Source organism: Sinocyclocheilus anshuiensis, unplaced genomic scaffold, assembly GCF_001515605.1.
Source record: "Sinocyclocheilus anshuiensis isolate Anshui unplaced genomic scaffold, SAMN03320099.WGS_v1.1 scaffold54, whole genome shotgun sequence".
NCBI classification, from domain to species: Eukaryota; Metazoa; Chordata; class Actinopteri; order Cypriniformes; family Cyprinidae; genus Sinocyclocheilus; species Sinocyclocheilus anshuiensis.
The window spans coordinates 565,104-581,605 of record NW_015547654.1 but is presented as its reverse complement, the minus strand read 5'-3'; the positions used below and the strand labels follow the sequence as shown (position 1 = coordinate 581,605).

Below are 16,502 nucleotides of genomic sequence, written 5' to 3'. Positions count from 1 at the left end.
TTCGCAGACATCCTGGCACCCAGCATGTTTATTGGGTGAGGGGTCTGTGATTATTTGTTAACCTAATGAATAATTGATTTGTTAAATCAAAAAAAAAAATGGTGTGTCTGATTGGTCCAGACGCTACAAAGCTTTGCACTATGGGAGATCGGGCTTTCTGTTCAGCTGCTCCGAGTTTGTGGAATGCTCTCCCTGACCATCTACGGACTCCACAGACTGTCGATGCTTTTAAACGTGGCCTCAAAACCTACCTTTTTAGCAAAGCCTTTGAATGATTCTTATTTTTTTTTTTTAATCTGTATCACTTCAGGATTCTGTGTGAATATAAAGTGCATTATAAATAAGATTTATTATTATTATTTATAGTATGTTAACAATTTTAAGACAAATTTACAAAAAAAAAAAAAAATTAAAAGGGGTATTAATAGGGGATAATAAAATTGTTGCTGTTTTTATTAACACTTTTTTTTTAAAGATTAGGGCTGGGCAATTTGGCCAAAAATTGTAATCTTGATTTTTTTTTAGAATGTTTGACCGATTCTCGATTTTTTTTTTTTTACGATTTTTAACTAGCCAACTTGAAAACTATTTTTCTAAACTGAAAACTATTTTTTTTTACTTTTTTGTCATTAACCCTCTAGTTAAAGAACATTCTATTCCAAGTGCATCACACATGAAATTGTCAACATGATGAAAAATGTTAAACAAATCACGTTAAATATCTTTGCAGAAAAGATGCATGAACTACAACTACATCTTGTACAAACTTGTCTTATACATATTATGTGTTCAGAAATAATACGAGGAAAATGCTTTAAAAAATCTCAAAAGTCAAGGTAATTCAAATTCAAAATGACTGAAGGTGTAGCACCAGTATTATTAACTATAAATGGTCTGTAAAAACAACAGCAGCTTTCAGCCTGTCACCATGATGCAAACATGAAATATCAGACATAGAGTAGTAGTTACAGGTTTTTTATTCGCCTGCGCTGCTTTTCCATTGTTTTTTCTATGTAAACATAGACGTGTTTGACTGTTGCGCTCGCATCTCTTGCAGCGTCTCATGCATGAAACGGCATTCTAAAAATGCAACGCCAAACAAGTTAAAAGAAGTTCCCTCCCATCTTCTTGCATGTTTTTCCTATTCCACTGCCCGTGTCGCATCTTTGTCAACACAAAAGCGCATTCTGTGTGAATGGCACCTAGCGATATGAGCATGTCACATGTTAGCGGTTAATCACGTGCGCCGACATGTGGTTGGATCGTCCTTTTCTCTTTACTGTTATCACTGACATATTGTCAAAGTTTAATTCTAACGTTTGGCAATATTTCTATTCAAAATCGCGATTCCTCGATTTCTAAAAAATAAAATTGTGGCAAAACATTAAATTCTAATTAATAGATAAAACCGGAAAAATCACCCAGCCCTAAGGACAGTATAGAGATGACAGAAAGTGAAGTGGGAGAGAGAGGGGGGACGGGATCGGAAAAGGTCCTTAAACCGGGATTCGAACTCGGGACGCCCGTAGTGCAACAGCGCTATATGTCTGCACGCTGCCGACATTTTTATCAACATTTTTATATAAAGTGTCAAAATTATTAAGATTATTATAATAAAACAATTTATTAGTAATAATTCATCTATCGATTTTCATTAGCATAAATAATACATTAATCAATTAATATTTAATTCTTATACTTTTTACAAAACATTTACAACAAATGGCATAAATGCAAAACCGGTCCGACTGAGCATTATTGTCAAGCCCTGTTTGAGCTGTATCTGAATTCCCCCTCCATTAAAGCATGCAGGCCTCTGAGAGTCACAAGACTGTAATGAGGCTTATCCAAGAGGTTGCTGACACTTTTTTTCTTTTGAGCTAATCTCTGATGCCTTTTATCAGTGCTCATGATATGGGTTGTAAAATAGAGGTTTATGTCATAGCATGTGTTGCTTCTGATGTCATGACTTTACGGTTATTTATTCTTGCTTAATAATGAATGTGATTGTGTGTGTGTGTGTGTTACAGATCATAGAGTCTCTGGGTATAATGATCTACAAGGCTTTGGATTACGGCCTGAAGGAGCATGAGGAGAGAGAGCTCAGCCCTCCTCTAGAGCAGCTCATCGACCTCATGACCAACATGGCAGACACAGAAACAGACTGTCCTGATGAGGGATATGAGGCAACAGAGGAAGAGGATGAGGGAGATGAAGAACTCACAGAAGTCTCCAACATCCGTGGCTACCGTGACATCATTTCCGTAAGTATTGATAGAGCATTATACATCGGCTAGGCCAATTATTGGCTATTTTGTCATTATTGGCATTGGCCGACAACTATGATCGCCTGTCCGATCAACAGAAGTAGTGTTTGCCAATTTGGCCAGTTACCAAATCTACCAATAGCCCTGTCAGTTGTGATTTTTGAGTGAATATTTAGTAAATTCAGTTTTTATTTAATTTATCCTTTTTACCATCCTCATGTTATATTCCATAAATGTATTTATTAATTTGTTGAATAATAAAATGTATTGGATTTAGTTTACGAATGCTGTTAACTATATAAAGCGTAAAATTTAATTTAATTTAATTTAATACTGAATTTTTATCAATATATATTTATGCATTAATGAACTTATCAAATTAAATCAAAATTATATATTTATTTATATAAAATCGAAAATGTATAGGATACAATTTACAAATACTATTTTTATGAATATTTTATGTAAACTGTCCAAATTTAAATATATATTTTTAATTGAATAAAATTCATTTTTATTAATTATGTTTTTATTATTTTATTGATTCATTTTAATTAATTAATATTACTTTATTAATGAATTTACAAATTTTTATATAAATGAATTTTGATTTTTTTTGTATCAAAATGATATATTTATTCAATTATTTATTTATTTGTTTATTAAATGCATAATACAATCTATGGGATACAATGCACAATTTCTATTTTTATTTATCAAAATGTTACCAGTAATTGAAACACTTATTAAATGTTAAAATATAATTTTAATTCAAATTGAATTGAATTAGTTTGTTAATAATTATTCGTTCACACATTAAGTAAAATATTAATGAATTCATTTTGAATTTTAATATATGAATATATTTTAATTTGAATATTGAACAGGTGTGGATCGTAGGAAGCAAGATCTTCCTCACAGTTCCTGAGTTGGGTTTATCTGCTCTCTGTAAAGATCGGTGTGAGTGTTATTTACTGAGAGTTACTCTCTCAGCTGGTATTCATTATGCTGCTCAGTGCTCCCTTAGGCCCACTCCAGTAACGCATTACCCTGAGACTCCATAAAGGCCTTCAGACACTTAGCAGCAGCGGTTATTTTAAATTACAGTCATATTTATCAATAAACTAATGGAGAAGCTCTTTACAAACTGTGGAAAGAAAGAATATGACCAGACTGAGACCACACAGATACTAACATTAGCATGAATTTAAATCTTAACAAGGAATACCATGAAAACACCCATGGAAGCTGTTAAATGACAAACAAACGAGCAACATATGGTCAGTTTGGTTCACAGTATGTTCTGCACTATTCTGCAGGGCCATTTCAGGACTTGTTAGATAATGTCTGTCCTTTCATGCCTTCCTTTCAGTCTCCAAATTTAGTGACGAGGTTGAGCGCAGAAATGAACCGTGACATTAGATTTCTCCAAGCTGAACCTGGTGAAACCTTTTAAATTCTCTATTTAGACAGAGAAAGATTGACAAAAATAAAGAGGAACGAGAACAGAAGATAGTGGACTACCTTTGAGGCATATGCCTCTTTCATTATCTCAGCCCATTCGTTTGGAATGGGAAAATAAAAGGACTTACTGGAGTGTTTCTTTAACTTCCTTTAGCGCATCCTCCTTAAATGGTTTTTCATTTTTGCCTACTTTTGCTTCTTATCTCTCTCCTGTCAGGTCTAGCAGGCTTTTTTCCAAGTTGTATTCACTTTCCCTTGTCGTAGACAATACTCTTGTTAAGCGTGATTCCTCAGCAAAACGCGTCACGGGGACGGTGAATCTACGCTGCGCAAGACATTCCTGAAGAGGGCAGAGCTCAAGGGAAGGTGTGGGGAAAAATGTAATTAAGCCGGTTGGAGGTGTATTTGGTCAGCGTAATTGTGCATTTTAAAATACGTGTTATGCTCAAACTATTATACCTGAGACTCTGAATTTAATCAGAGTCATGCTAGCTTTAGGTTTGGCTCTCAGCTATGTGCCAAAACATAATGTGTAACGCCAGGGTTAACTTGTTAGACAGATTCAGAAGATGATTTTCTTAAAGTCTGTGGAAAAGATGCGAGGATTAACTTGTCAGACAGAGTTGGACGAGACCTTAAATGCACTTCTGTCCTCTGAAACACAGTCAACTATTTTAGGACAGAAAGGTTGTGCTGACAAAAATGTAGGCTTTAATGCTGTGATGTACGTCTCACCGTTTTCTCCTCTGCAGCTGTGCACGTCTCACCTTCCCAGCCCATCAGATGCTCCCAACCACTACCAGGCCGTATGTCGAGCCCTGTATGCAGAGACCAAGGAGCTACGCACCTTCCTAGAGAAGATCAAGAGTGCCAAAGAGGTAATGACCCTCATATGACACTCTTGTCTATTCACGTGTGGATTTAAAATGATCTTACAAGTACCATTACTGAGTTTTAGTTTTTGTTCCATCATGAAACTGCATTAAAAAAAAAACAAAAAAAACACACGCTTTATCATATTTATGTATGTATGTATTAGAATTTTCTCATTTCTTAGCTTTACTGAAACCACAGAACGCATTATAAGCTTACCAAATTATGTACAAACTGCTTTTTTCAATTCTTTGTTCCATTTAGTTTAATTTGCTGAAGAGTTGTATTTTCAGTTCTGTGTCATTTATGCCAAAAAAGCAAGTGAAATAACAACACCAACAACAAAAATTTATAGTAAGCATCTTACAAAGATATTGACAGGGTGAAAATCAAAACAGCTGTATACATGTACAGTACTGAAAGCATGATGCTGTTGTATCAGCTTGAATAGAGTTAGTGGGCTGACAGCACAAGTGACTCATAAATAGGCTGTGGACTGTGGAGGTGGATCGAAACCAGTGCTTTATTACCCAACACATTGTCATATGTTTGTTTCATCAGGTTTTAAGAATGTAAATCTTGTGCTAATATGTTTTTTTTGCTATAGGACTTTTGAAGTATTCTTAGATATTCACATCTACATTTTGCATTCATAACAAGGACACCATTAAGCGATATATATTTTATGAGGAATGGGTATATAATAATGTTTTTGTACACTGAGAAAAAAGGTACAAAAGCTGTGTCAGTAGTGTCTTTACCAATTTTTTAAAAAATATATTTATCTTTAAGATATTAATATGCACCCTTTAGGTGTAAACAAGGTGCAAATGTGTACTTTTTAAAAAGGTACCGCCCCACTGACAGCTTTTGTACCTTTTTTTTTTCTGAGAGTCTATTTTCTTTAAGTTTCTCTATATTATTTCCACTTGTCTCATTAAATGTCTGAAGTAACAACTTATTGAGACATTTGTAAAAATAAATAAAGACTTGAATGTGCCAGGCTCTTATAGCTTAAGCTTGGTAATTTGAGCCACTTACTGTATTGTTGAGATGACTGTCAAAAAGTGTTTCAGCGATTTATAAACAAACATTATTATGAAGTGTTATTGCTTCTTATGACATAGTAATATGTGCACCATCTGCAGAATTGAGATGCTATCACTCTTTAACTCTTAAAAACAATATTTGCATATAACATAGCCCTCATACCTTCCATTGAATGCATGTCTTGGACACCACACAGAGACTGAATGTTCCCATCAAGTCATGCAGAAACTTTTTTTTTAAAGAGATTCGTTCTGACATTGCAGTTGTCAATTATGAACAGCTTTACCTGCCAATACTTGAAGACATTTCATTATTAAACCGCATCAACTGCTTAGTGTGCATAGACATTTTTTTAAATTAAATATTTATTTTTTATTCAAAGCAACATAAGTCCAAAACACCTGTAATTACATTGTGCATTTGAAATGAATAATATATTATGTATTATATAGAGATATTACAGTGTTGTTTTATTACTGCTTTGAAAAAACACTGTCCCTGTTCAGAATTCAACAAAAATTTGTGAATGCTCTTATTTGCTTGAGTTGTGTAACACTAAACTTGACAAGTTTCGTAAGAAGCTGTTTTTAAGGGGATTGCTCTGTGATCGCCTAGTCAGACAGTGTTTAGCCCTCTTTAGTACAGGGTGAGCTGTTTAAACTGTAACATGTAATCAAGTGGCATGTGAACATCATGTAATATGAGCCTTATCCCATTGAATGTGTCCTTTCTCTCAGAGGCATTAGTTTGCATTAACCTGCTTTCTATAGTGTAGCTCCTCCTCCTTTCAAAAAGGAGACCTAATCCAGCAGCACCAAGTGGCACTGGGTGGAGGTCACATGTCGGTGGGTGAAACAGGAGCAGCTGTCATGGGTCTTGGAACAGGTCTGCTCAGTCCTGAACCAGAATTTAGTCCTGTTACACCTGCACATTCTAAATAAATACTAATTTTCACATCTTAATAATAACATTATCGAAGTACATATTACTTGCGAGTAATAGAAGTATGAGAATTAGCATGCAGCCTAGATCAACTGCTCAGTTGAATATTACTGACAGGTTTGTTAGGTCAAGGTTGGAACTAAACACTGCAGCATAGCACTCTTCCAGAATGTGGATTAAGTAATCACCCCTGCTTTAGAGGAAAGGAGTGCAGAGAGCGAGTGAAAAGGGGCAGGAAAAATCAGTTGTGCAGTTCTTTTGATCTTCGCCAGATTGACAGAATAGTCTCGCTCCGATGATTCAGAGAGTCTACAGTCCCCCCCCCGTGTCTGTGTTTCTTATTTCTTTCTCATGCATGAATAAAATGTTCCTTTTTGGCTTGTGTTGTGTGATGCAGCACAGTTGTGTTTTCTTTAAGAGATCAGACTCTTTCTGCTCAGATATTATTAGCTCTGTGTGTGTGTTTCTGTTCATTCATGCTAAATCTGCATCAGGGCAGGGTAAACCCTAGAGGGGACACACGTCTCTGCTTCATTTTGAGTTCTTCTGAGGGAGACTGCAAGCTCACTAAGAGATTTAATAAGCAATCCAGGCGGCAGCAAAAGAATGATTTATTGTTCTGACCATAAAAATCCTAAAATTTAATCATACACAATTTCATTTGTCCTGTGATGGTAAATCTCATTTATTTTGCCATGAATGTCAAACCACTCAAAACAAACAAGATGAGAATATATTCTCGGCTGACGTTTACTGAACACGTTTTGTAATTTGTCAATTAACCAGTGCAGGTGAAACAACCATTGTGTCTATCATATATGCAGTTGTCCCAACTTCAACCCTGTGTGGAAATGACCTTTTGCTAGTGGATCAGTGGGTGTGGCTGTAGTGCAGACTAGCTGCGTATTGATCAAGCCTTAATGAGAGTGAATCGGTTTACACACAAGCCAGACCCACGATGGATAAAGCGACATTGACTTTTTCTTATTTGACCCCAGACTGAGGACAATCTGTTATTTTACATATCCAACACCAAAGAAATGCCATCTTTATAAATAGATTGATGGATGGATGGATGCATGCAGGATCTAAATGGCCTCTGGTCCAAGACTTAATACTAATCTTTTTCTATATTTTCTTTTTCAGAATTTGCGGAAGATGGAAGGAGAAACAGAGGAGCCTGTCAGAGACCTGAATGAGCTGCAGAATGCTGACTGGGTGAGAGCAGTTCCCCTGAGCATAACGGTGCTGAATGCATTCAGACTGTGTGCTATTGGTTCAGGACAGTCATAAGCCATGGCTAACTGTGTGTTGTGTATATTTTCCACAGGCACGGTTTTGGGTGCAGGTGATGAGGGACCTGAGACACGGTGTGAAGCTGAAGAAGGTCCAGGAGCGTCAGTATAACCTTCTACCCATCGAGTTCCAGCTCACGCCTTATGAGATGCTCATGGATGACATCCGCTCCAAACGCTACAAACTTCGCAAAGTCATGGTGAGCGTGCACAAGTATAAATGAATCCTGGGTCATGTCAGCATCTATGATCAAAATCAGTTTTTGAATTTCTCCATGAACACACAAGCATGAGTCATTTTTCCCTTTGTACCAACAGTGCAGTCGCACATTGCAATTCACCTTTATTGCTGTTTGTTGCAGAGATCATAAACCACAACAGTGTTTACTTTGCTTATCAGAAATCAAGCAAGCTTATTTCTGAAGCTGCAGGGTAGAAAAAGGTTTTATAGGATTGAACTGGATCAAGTGAATGACATTGAAATCAGTAAATCAAGATGGCTTGAGGTTACGGTTTAGAAATAGACATATAAGGTTGCAAAACTTTCAGAGAGATGCCACGTCAGAGTCAACACCTTACATGATAGGCCATTTTGAATTGAGTGAGGTAATAGGTCAGTTTTTGTTCACCTACCACACCTTTGCCTCCAGTTATTAATGCATAGACAATAGCTGTCATTGATATTATTTTGATGCATTCTTTAGACAGGACACACATTTGAAATGCGTCCTTTGCATTCTTTCAAATGACACAGACTTTAAGTTTTAGTTCACAGGCAACATATCTAAGATTTGACCCCTGCTGTGCCTTCTTTCTGCTGTAGGTCAATGGTAACATTCCTCCGCGGTTAAAGAAGAGTGCTCACGAGATCATATTGGAGTTCATTCGCTCCAGACCTCCACTGAATCCTGTGAGCATGAGAGCATACACAAACACGCTTACCTTTGGTCATATGTGAGCTGGAGTATCTTTAAACTGATGCAGATCAATTAATACAAATGTCACCTATTAACACAAACCTGTTAATCATTGTGCATGTGTATGTTTGAATGTGCTTTAAGGTTTCTGCTCGTAAGCTAAAGCCTCATCCAACAAGACCTCCCAGTCTTCATGAACGTATCCTGGAAGGGATCCGGTCGGAGAGAAAGCTCAGGCCCGTCTCACCTGATATGATCCGTAGGAGTCGACTCGGTTAGTGCACTTTATCACACTTGCTCTCATAAACACACAGACGCTTATTCATTCATGCACATCATTTACCTAAAAATATAATTAATAGCAATTATTATTAATAATAATATTAATTTTAATCTTATGTAGGCACAGTTTAAGCATAAACATGGATGCATAATCAAAAGATTTTTAAGTTTTAAATGTGGAAAATATTGCACATAATTATAAATAGTTTATAATAATACTACTACTAATAATAATACAAATAAATTATTATTATTATTATTGTTGTTGTACACTTTTTGTTATCATTGTACAATAATAATAATAATAATAATCATTATATTCTTATTATTATATTATTTGTAAAAAAAACTTAAGTAAAATTTATAAAAGATTAAGCACAAACATTTTCGCATAATCAAAAGGTTTTTAAGATCTTGATAAACATTTTAATCAAATTTAACCAAATTGTTCAGGTATGTCCAAGTTTTTGACTGGTAGTGTTTACTTTAACACTGCATAGACACCTTGTCTATATGTTTATTATCCTGTGCACAAATATTTTTCCAAATGCATTCTGTTCATATTCAGTATACATTGTTTATTTTAAATAGCTTGTATTTACACTCAAAGCCAGCTTCATATTGTGTTAGTTAACCTATATATCAGGTATATCAGTCATGTGGAAGAAGGTGAGTATGTGTTAGAGATTGACCTCAGGTCATGTCAGACAGCAGTGCAGATGTGTGACAGTGTGTCAATCTCATGCATGGCTGCTTGTGCTACACTCAACCATTTGTTCACTAACAGTGTCTGTAGTACAGCCCTGTGTCTCTAACTCTGCGCCGCCCATTTGATTTACAGCTGTAAATCTCTAATTACATTTCTCACTTTGGATTGATACTGTATAAATGTACTTAAGTACAGTAACGAAGTAAAGCTACTCCGTTACTGTCCACCACTGGTTTTTAAAAACATACATCCACATTGTTACACGCCATTTGATTCTTGTACTGTACATCAATGCCATTGACATTTACAAGGTTATAGAGAAGGTACATCGTCTTAATAGTGGATTTGCCCTGAGATTTGGTCTCATAGCGGTATTTTGCTGTAGGATTCAATAGTTAAAGATTGTGAGGTTTACAGCTGAACGTGCACTTGTACATAAAGACCTCTAGGCTGTTTGTGTGGATGATTGTACAGTTACACAAGCACAAATCTGGCAATCATTATATCGGACTGAATGTGATCCATGTTGGATAAATGTCCCAGATTTGAGTCGGTTACAGCAGACTTAATAAAGCTTAAGGTTTGCACGTATGTATTATCAGTTTGTGGTGAAAAGAGTCTGTTGTTTCCTCCAGCTGCCTAAAGAGACAAAGTTCAGTGTCTACAGTCTATAAACCTTTAAAACCTAAAGGAGATTAACATAAATATCTATTGTATGTATTATGTGATTAGTTGGACTTTACTTCAGTGTATTTATTTTTCTCACATTTTTACTATTACATTATAAATAAATAAATTTTTTCGTTCTTGATCCTAAAGTAGTATAAGACGTTAATTGTATTCCATTGGTTGTGTGAATGTGATATACATTATATGTTGTCAGAAAGCTTCATCAGTCCTACCTTTTGTAATGTGAATTGTACTGTAGCTTTGCCAGTTTTACCTGTGCTTTATAGTGGTTGTTCAGTATGAAATGATAAAAATAACATTTATTCTTTATTGATCCTAAAAGAAGTTACCTGTTGTTTGGCTGCTTGGTTGTTGAATTGTGTTCCTGTTTATTAATGGAGTTCCAGAGCAGCATTCTTTATATCTAACATTAAATGCATTAACATTTAATGCCTTGTTTTAACCCATGGCTTTATTTATCTTCTCCTCCCTCTCTCTTCATCCATAACCTCTGCCTCTTCCTCACAGTAATGCGCCCACTTAGCATGTCTGTCAGTTTTGACTCATCAGGTAAAGACTTCACTGTGGCTTTACCGCTGTTAGCTCACTGACGCTGTGGCTTCTGTGTTTGTGCCAGACCCCTGTAGTGGCTCCTACCCTCATGTCACGCTCCTCTGGTGGTGGGGTGGTGGGGTCGTGGCATTGAACCTGTTAGTCCATAGAGGAGGAAGGGGACAAGGCACTGCCTCCAGTCTTGAAGAAATCCCTCTTACATTGACAAGACTGCATGTCTGTGGATTGAATTCTTCAAACATTACTTATTTAGTTAGGGTTAGAATATGCCACACAACTTTTGCTCTGATTTTGTTCACAGATTTTTGGTCTGGACGAGTCAGCAGTGGAGATTTTGGACTGTCAGAATTGACAGATTTATAGAAAATCGTGTAGTATATGATAGGCACAGATTTTGATTGTTTTTAGCTTCAGACTATTCCAACCTGTCGGAGAGAGTGTTGTAATTGTTAAAAACAGAATTAGATTAGTTGTCTATTGTATTAAAAATAGAATTATATTATTTAAATAAATAAAGAGAAAGTTCAAAGGAACTAAGAAATAAAAAATAAAATAATTTAAAAAATGAAAAGATTTCAAAGAAATAAAATATCAGTTTTAAATGAAAAAACTAAACTTAAAAAAACAGAAATGAAATTTAGATTGAAGTACAAAACTGAAATAAATGCTAAATAGAAATATACAAAAACTAATACAATGATAAAAGGACATGACAAAATCACTAAAAATGAAAACTGAGAATAAAAAAATATTCAAATATGTTCAGATTTTGAAAATTGTGTACTGTATTCCAGTTTCAGGATAACTTTCCATAAAATCTAGCTATGATATCAGTTATTCCAATAGGTTTACGGCTAACCAGGTAAGCCACATTCAAATAAAAACATTCAAATCAAGAGGATAAATCAAAGATTTTATAAGCTTTTCTGTGAGCAATGGCTTTCAGCAGGGCCGGATTTTTACGCATAGGCATTCTAGGCACGTGCCTATGCTTGCTCATCCAGGGGGGGCCCAAACACAATGAAGAGATATATAATATTTTTGTTATACTATGGGCTATCTACAACAGTAAAAGAACCAAAACCCCAGAAGACATTGAGCAAATAAATATAACAAACAATAGGGTAAAAATGTCAAACTATTTCCATGTCTTCAAACTTTTTTTTATGTATGGAAATCACACTTTCTTTCTCCCAGTCTCTCTTACACACACACACACACACACACATAGACATGCACTCGCGGAGGACAGAAACATGTCAAATGTCTTGAAACAAATCATCTGAACAATTGATGTGTGATTGTGACTCCAGGCCGTTAAAATTATTAGAGAAATAATGCACTCCCGAAGTGGTTATGTGGTCTATTAATGGAATGAAATGCAATTTTTTTGAATTCTCAAATAAATTAAGAACCTACATTCGATTTTTATTGACTGAACGCAAGCACTTATTGCGATAGAAAACACTGTAACGGTTTCCACATATTAAGAAATATTTTTGTTTGCTTGGGTGGTAATATTAGGCCTATTATATTAATAGGGAAGGGGGCCCCAAAAATTATGTCACGAAAAGAGGTAAATCCGGCCCTGGCTTTCAGTCAAATCCATTCAATTGTAGATGCTCTTCCATGTTTGTAGCCAACATTAATACATATAGTGATGGTTGTTAAGATTGGTTGGATAAGACTTGCTGTGGCCTGTGAATGGAAGAGACAGTAAGATGGATTGTGGACTTCTTAAACTCTCATGCCCTGGTTCTTATTGTAATTCTTAATGACCAGAAGATATGCCTAATAGACTTTGGTCATATTATATACCATATTTAATTTGATGCCAAGTTTTAAAACCCTTTATTTTAGTTATGTTCACACTGACAGCAATTTGCAACAACTTAAAGTAATTCATCTCCAACGAGAGTTGAATTACTCCAATGATTTCTGTAGACATATGCTGAGAGCCAGCTCAGCTTTCATTCAAATGAGAAGCAATGCAGATTTAATCACTGTCAGTAATTAATGAATAAAGCCCTTTAAGCAGACTGTATTTCCTTCCCTTTCCCTTTTGTTGTATTAAATAAGTCATACATTACGATTTATAGTTTTTAATGTAAAGTAGTTGCTGCTAGCCTCCAATATGGCTGCTTGCCCTGGACTTTCCTCTGTATGTCCTCCTGCTACTAAACCGCACTGTTCCTTCCACCTCCGTATCCCACAAATCCTCTGTCCAGTATGGCTGCTGCGTCTGTGTGGCTGCACCGCGCTTGTGCTTCTGTGTGCTGGTGTCACAGAGCTGCTGATTGATTTATCTAAGTGTAGTTTACACTCGTATATTGGCTTACTGTGTGAATGTCAGGTATAGAAAGGCCTGTTTTGTGCTCTTGGGGTCATATTGAAGAATATGTTCCTTTCTAGGTGCAGGCAAAAGTATGAGCACCCCACAGGACTTGTTCCGAAGCTCAGGTAAAGTATTCCTGATGCAAGCATGACTTTCACATTGCTCCCTCACGCCTCCGAGCCCAGTGTGAGAGAAATGCCTGGGTTCTGAGAGCTTGAGTATGAATCAAACACAAACTGTGTGGGTGAACAGCAGAGCTCGCAGAATTCATTTCTGAATGAGGATTAGTCTAGTTTAAGAAGGGTTATGTAACTGTGGGTCTGCAGGCATCAATATTTAAATATGCTGCAATGTTTATTTTTATACTCTGTCCATCTAAGTTCTATAAATATCTCACTTGAGCCTCAAAATGACCAGGAATATTACTTTTTAACATAGTACATTTGTTTTCTTAATATAGAAAGGATCAGTATCTGTAGTATAGCGATCTTTATTTTCCTAAATGTTCTGATTGTATTCTATTAGTTTTGTGAAAATTTCATACATCACATATGTAGTTTTAAGTCTGTATGAGACTTTTTAGGGTGTTGTGCAAAAGAGATTTACACTACAGTTCAAAGGTTTGAATTAATACGTTTATTCAGCAAGGATACATTAAAGTTTGTAACATGTTATTAATGTTGCAAAATATTTTAATTAAAAAACCTGCCCTTTTTACTTTCTATTCATTAAAAAAAAAATCATGGTTTCCACAAAAATATTAAGCAGCACAGATGTTTTCAACATTGATAATAATGATAAATGGAGCAGCAAATCAGCACATTAGAATGATTTCTGAAGGATCATGTGACACTAAAGACTGGAGTAATGATGATGAAAATTCAACTTTGTCATCACAGGAATAAATAAAATGTTAAAATATATTAAAATAAAAAAATATATTTTAAATTATAATATTTCACAAAAATGTTTTTATTTATTTATTTATTTGCAGTATAAGAAGCTTTTGAACAATAGTTTATTTAAACTTCTATTGACCTGATTTAGTGAATTGTACTGTTTTCATTGCTGTGGACATCAGTGTTATGTAATTTCGTCACTATATACTGCCGTGCATAATCTGAATGCAATAATTTATTGACATGGCTTGTTACATTAGATATGAGAGTTGAAATCCAACAGAAAGTAGATTATTTGAGCCTAAATGGTCAGATTGGATTTGAAGTCTCTTTTGTAGTCATTTGAGAAATGTATTGTGTTACTAGCTGTGTCTGAATTCACTAATTAGTGAACTAAGTGGCATTTGCTATGTAGTCACTTAAAACAAGTGAGTGAACCATTTCTTTCACAGTATATCTATCAATGTGTAAATACAGTAACCACAGTGAGATGCCATGATGGACAAAACCTCCAGTTTCTGTCCTCACTTTCCACTTTCCACTTTGGAAAGTCCTCAGCTGTTGCAGAGGAACGTTCACAAGTCGTTACTGTGGCAACCAGTATAGAAACAAGGAGATCCAATTTCAACAGTTCCAATTTGACAGTGCAAACAGTCAATAATCAAAATCAGTAGACTTGAAAAACAGTTTGTAGTTGGGTGCAGTGTAAACAAAGCATAGTTTTTGCTGTCCTAATTGGTGTCTGATTATGTCCATATTGTCCACCCGCACACAGACATCCCTGACGGACACCGAAAGTTGGCCGTCAGCACACTGTCCCTGGCCAATGGCACGTCGCCAGCTCGGAGCCCCGTAAATGGTGTAGCCGGAGGTCAGCCGCTGTCCCAGAGAAAGAGGTTGCTCAAAGCGCCTACGCTGGCTGAGCTTGATAGCTCCGACTCGGATGTGAGTGGGTTTTATATCTTCTATATTGCAAAAACCCTGCCGAAATATTCAAAAAGGCAAAATACGATTGTTAACCGTCTCTTTTTCCTACTGTAGGAGGAACAAAACACTCGGACGTCTGACAGCAGCTCCAGCGTATCCGCCTCTCTGGTTGAGGACACGTCTCCAGAGTCCGTCATGGCCAAAAAAAGTAAGACCCGTCTTGAAATATCCAAAACTTTTTATTCACAGTCCAACGAAAACCTGTCACTGACTGACAGTTCTTCTTCACCTCAATTTTTGTCTTCCACTTTGTCTTTTCCCAGCTCCTCCGCAGTTCCTGCCCATATCTTCCACCCCTCAACCTGACAAACGCATCGCTCCACAGAGGAGGCACTCCATAGAGAAAGAAGATCCCACCAGCGTACGGCCTTTTCTGCCTCCGTCTCGCCAGAACTCCAAATCTCTGGTAACTGCAACAAAACCTTCCTTTAGCTCCATGCTTCTGCCTACAAAGTTGTTTTTCCTTGTTGAACAAATCCCGGGACAGTAAATTAGGGTAATTTAGTGTTGGGCGGTCAATTGGCTGCAGGCTGTGGTCACACTTAACTGTCCTGAGACTTGTGAAGGTATAATTAGATTCTCAGGATTCTGTCTAGTGCTGCAGCACTGCAGGTCTTTAGTGTGGAGAGAGAGAGAGAGGGAAATAAAGAAGAACTTGTGATTTCATTTTCAATTCAGAAGCCTAATCAAAGGCTAATCTATGGCATACAGCAGTTTTTAATGTCATTCACACATTGACGATACAAGGAAACATTTTCAGTGAATAATGACTCGAATATCTTAAAAGAAGGGCAGTCTTGATAGATTGCAGCTTATTTTTGACTAAATCTTACATGAAGCTTCATTTATGAAGAACGGACTACTTCCGATTTAGACTGTATTTGGTCTTGCCTAAAAGGACTGTTACTGATCAATGTTGATTGCAAAACCTCTGAGGTCTTTGAACTGTTGTAAATGTAATAATCACAGAGCTCTTACAGGACAATTATTCTTAAACATTTCTAGATAGCGAGCGATACTGTAGATTTATTGCAGTATAGATAGAGAGCTGTAATCGCTCTGCTTTCCTTTCCTGCCTTACACTGAAGTTCTCTTCGGACAACAAGGTAAAGCACACCATATTCCACATTCTCATGCCCACAGATTCTGGTACAGACATTCGTCTGCAGTGGCTTTATCGGTCTTCCAGCAGGGTGGTTGCTTCATGTGTGTGTTGCACAATGTTGCATGGCCAGTAGGG

General features: G+C 36.3%; 1 protein-coding gene across 7 annotated transcripts in view; it reads left to right on the top strand.

Moving 5' to 3' along the window:
- The window catches only part of spire1a (spire-type actin nucleation factor 1a), a 60,782-nt gene that overhangs the window by 38,768 nt on the left and 5,512 nt on the right, over positions 1 to 16,502 (top strand). For 2 of the 7 annotated variants that reach the window (XM_016504292.1, XM_016504294.1), the window contains exons 3-14: positions 2,031 to 2,264; positions 4,484 to 4,609; positions 7,743 to 7,814; positions 7,927 to 8,091; positions 8,715 to 8,801; positions 8,953 to 9,082; positions 10,997 to 11,038; positions 13,454 to 13,501; positions 15,051 to 15,220; positions 15,317 to 15,410; positions 15,526 to 15,668; positions 16,351 to 16,368. In XM_016504292.1, coding sequence (XP_016359778.1) covers positions 2,031 to 2,264; positions 4,484 to 4,609; positions 7,743 to 7,814; positions 7,927 to 8,091; positions 8,715 to 8,801; positions 8,953 to 9,082; positions 10,997 to 11,038; positions 13,454 to 13,501; positions 15,051 to 15,220; positions 15,317 to 15,410; positions 15,526 to 15,668; positions 16,351 to 16,368 — 1,329 coding nt within the window. The remainder of the gene's footprint in view (positions 1 to 2,030; positions 2,265 to 4,483; positions 4,610 to 7,742; positions 7,815 to 7,926; positions 8,092 to 8,714; positions 8,802 to 8,952; positions 9,083 to 10,996; positions 11,039 to 13,453; positions 13,502 to 15,050; positions 15,221 to 15,316; positions 15,411 to 15,525; positions 15,669 to 16,350; positions 16,369 to 16,502) is intronic. The other 5 variants (XM_016504296.1, XM_016504293.1, XM_016504295.1 and 2 more) reach the window with 4 other exon arrangements.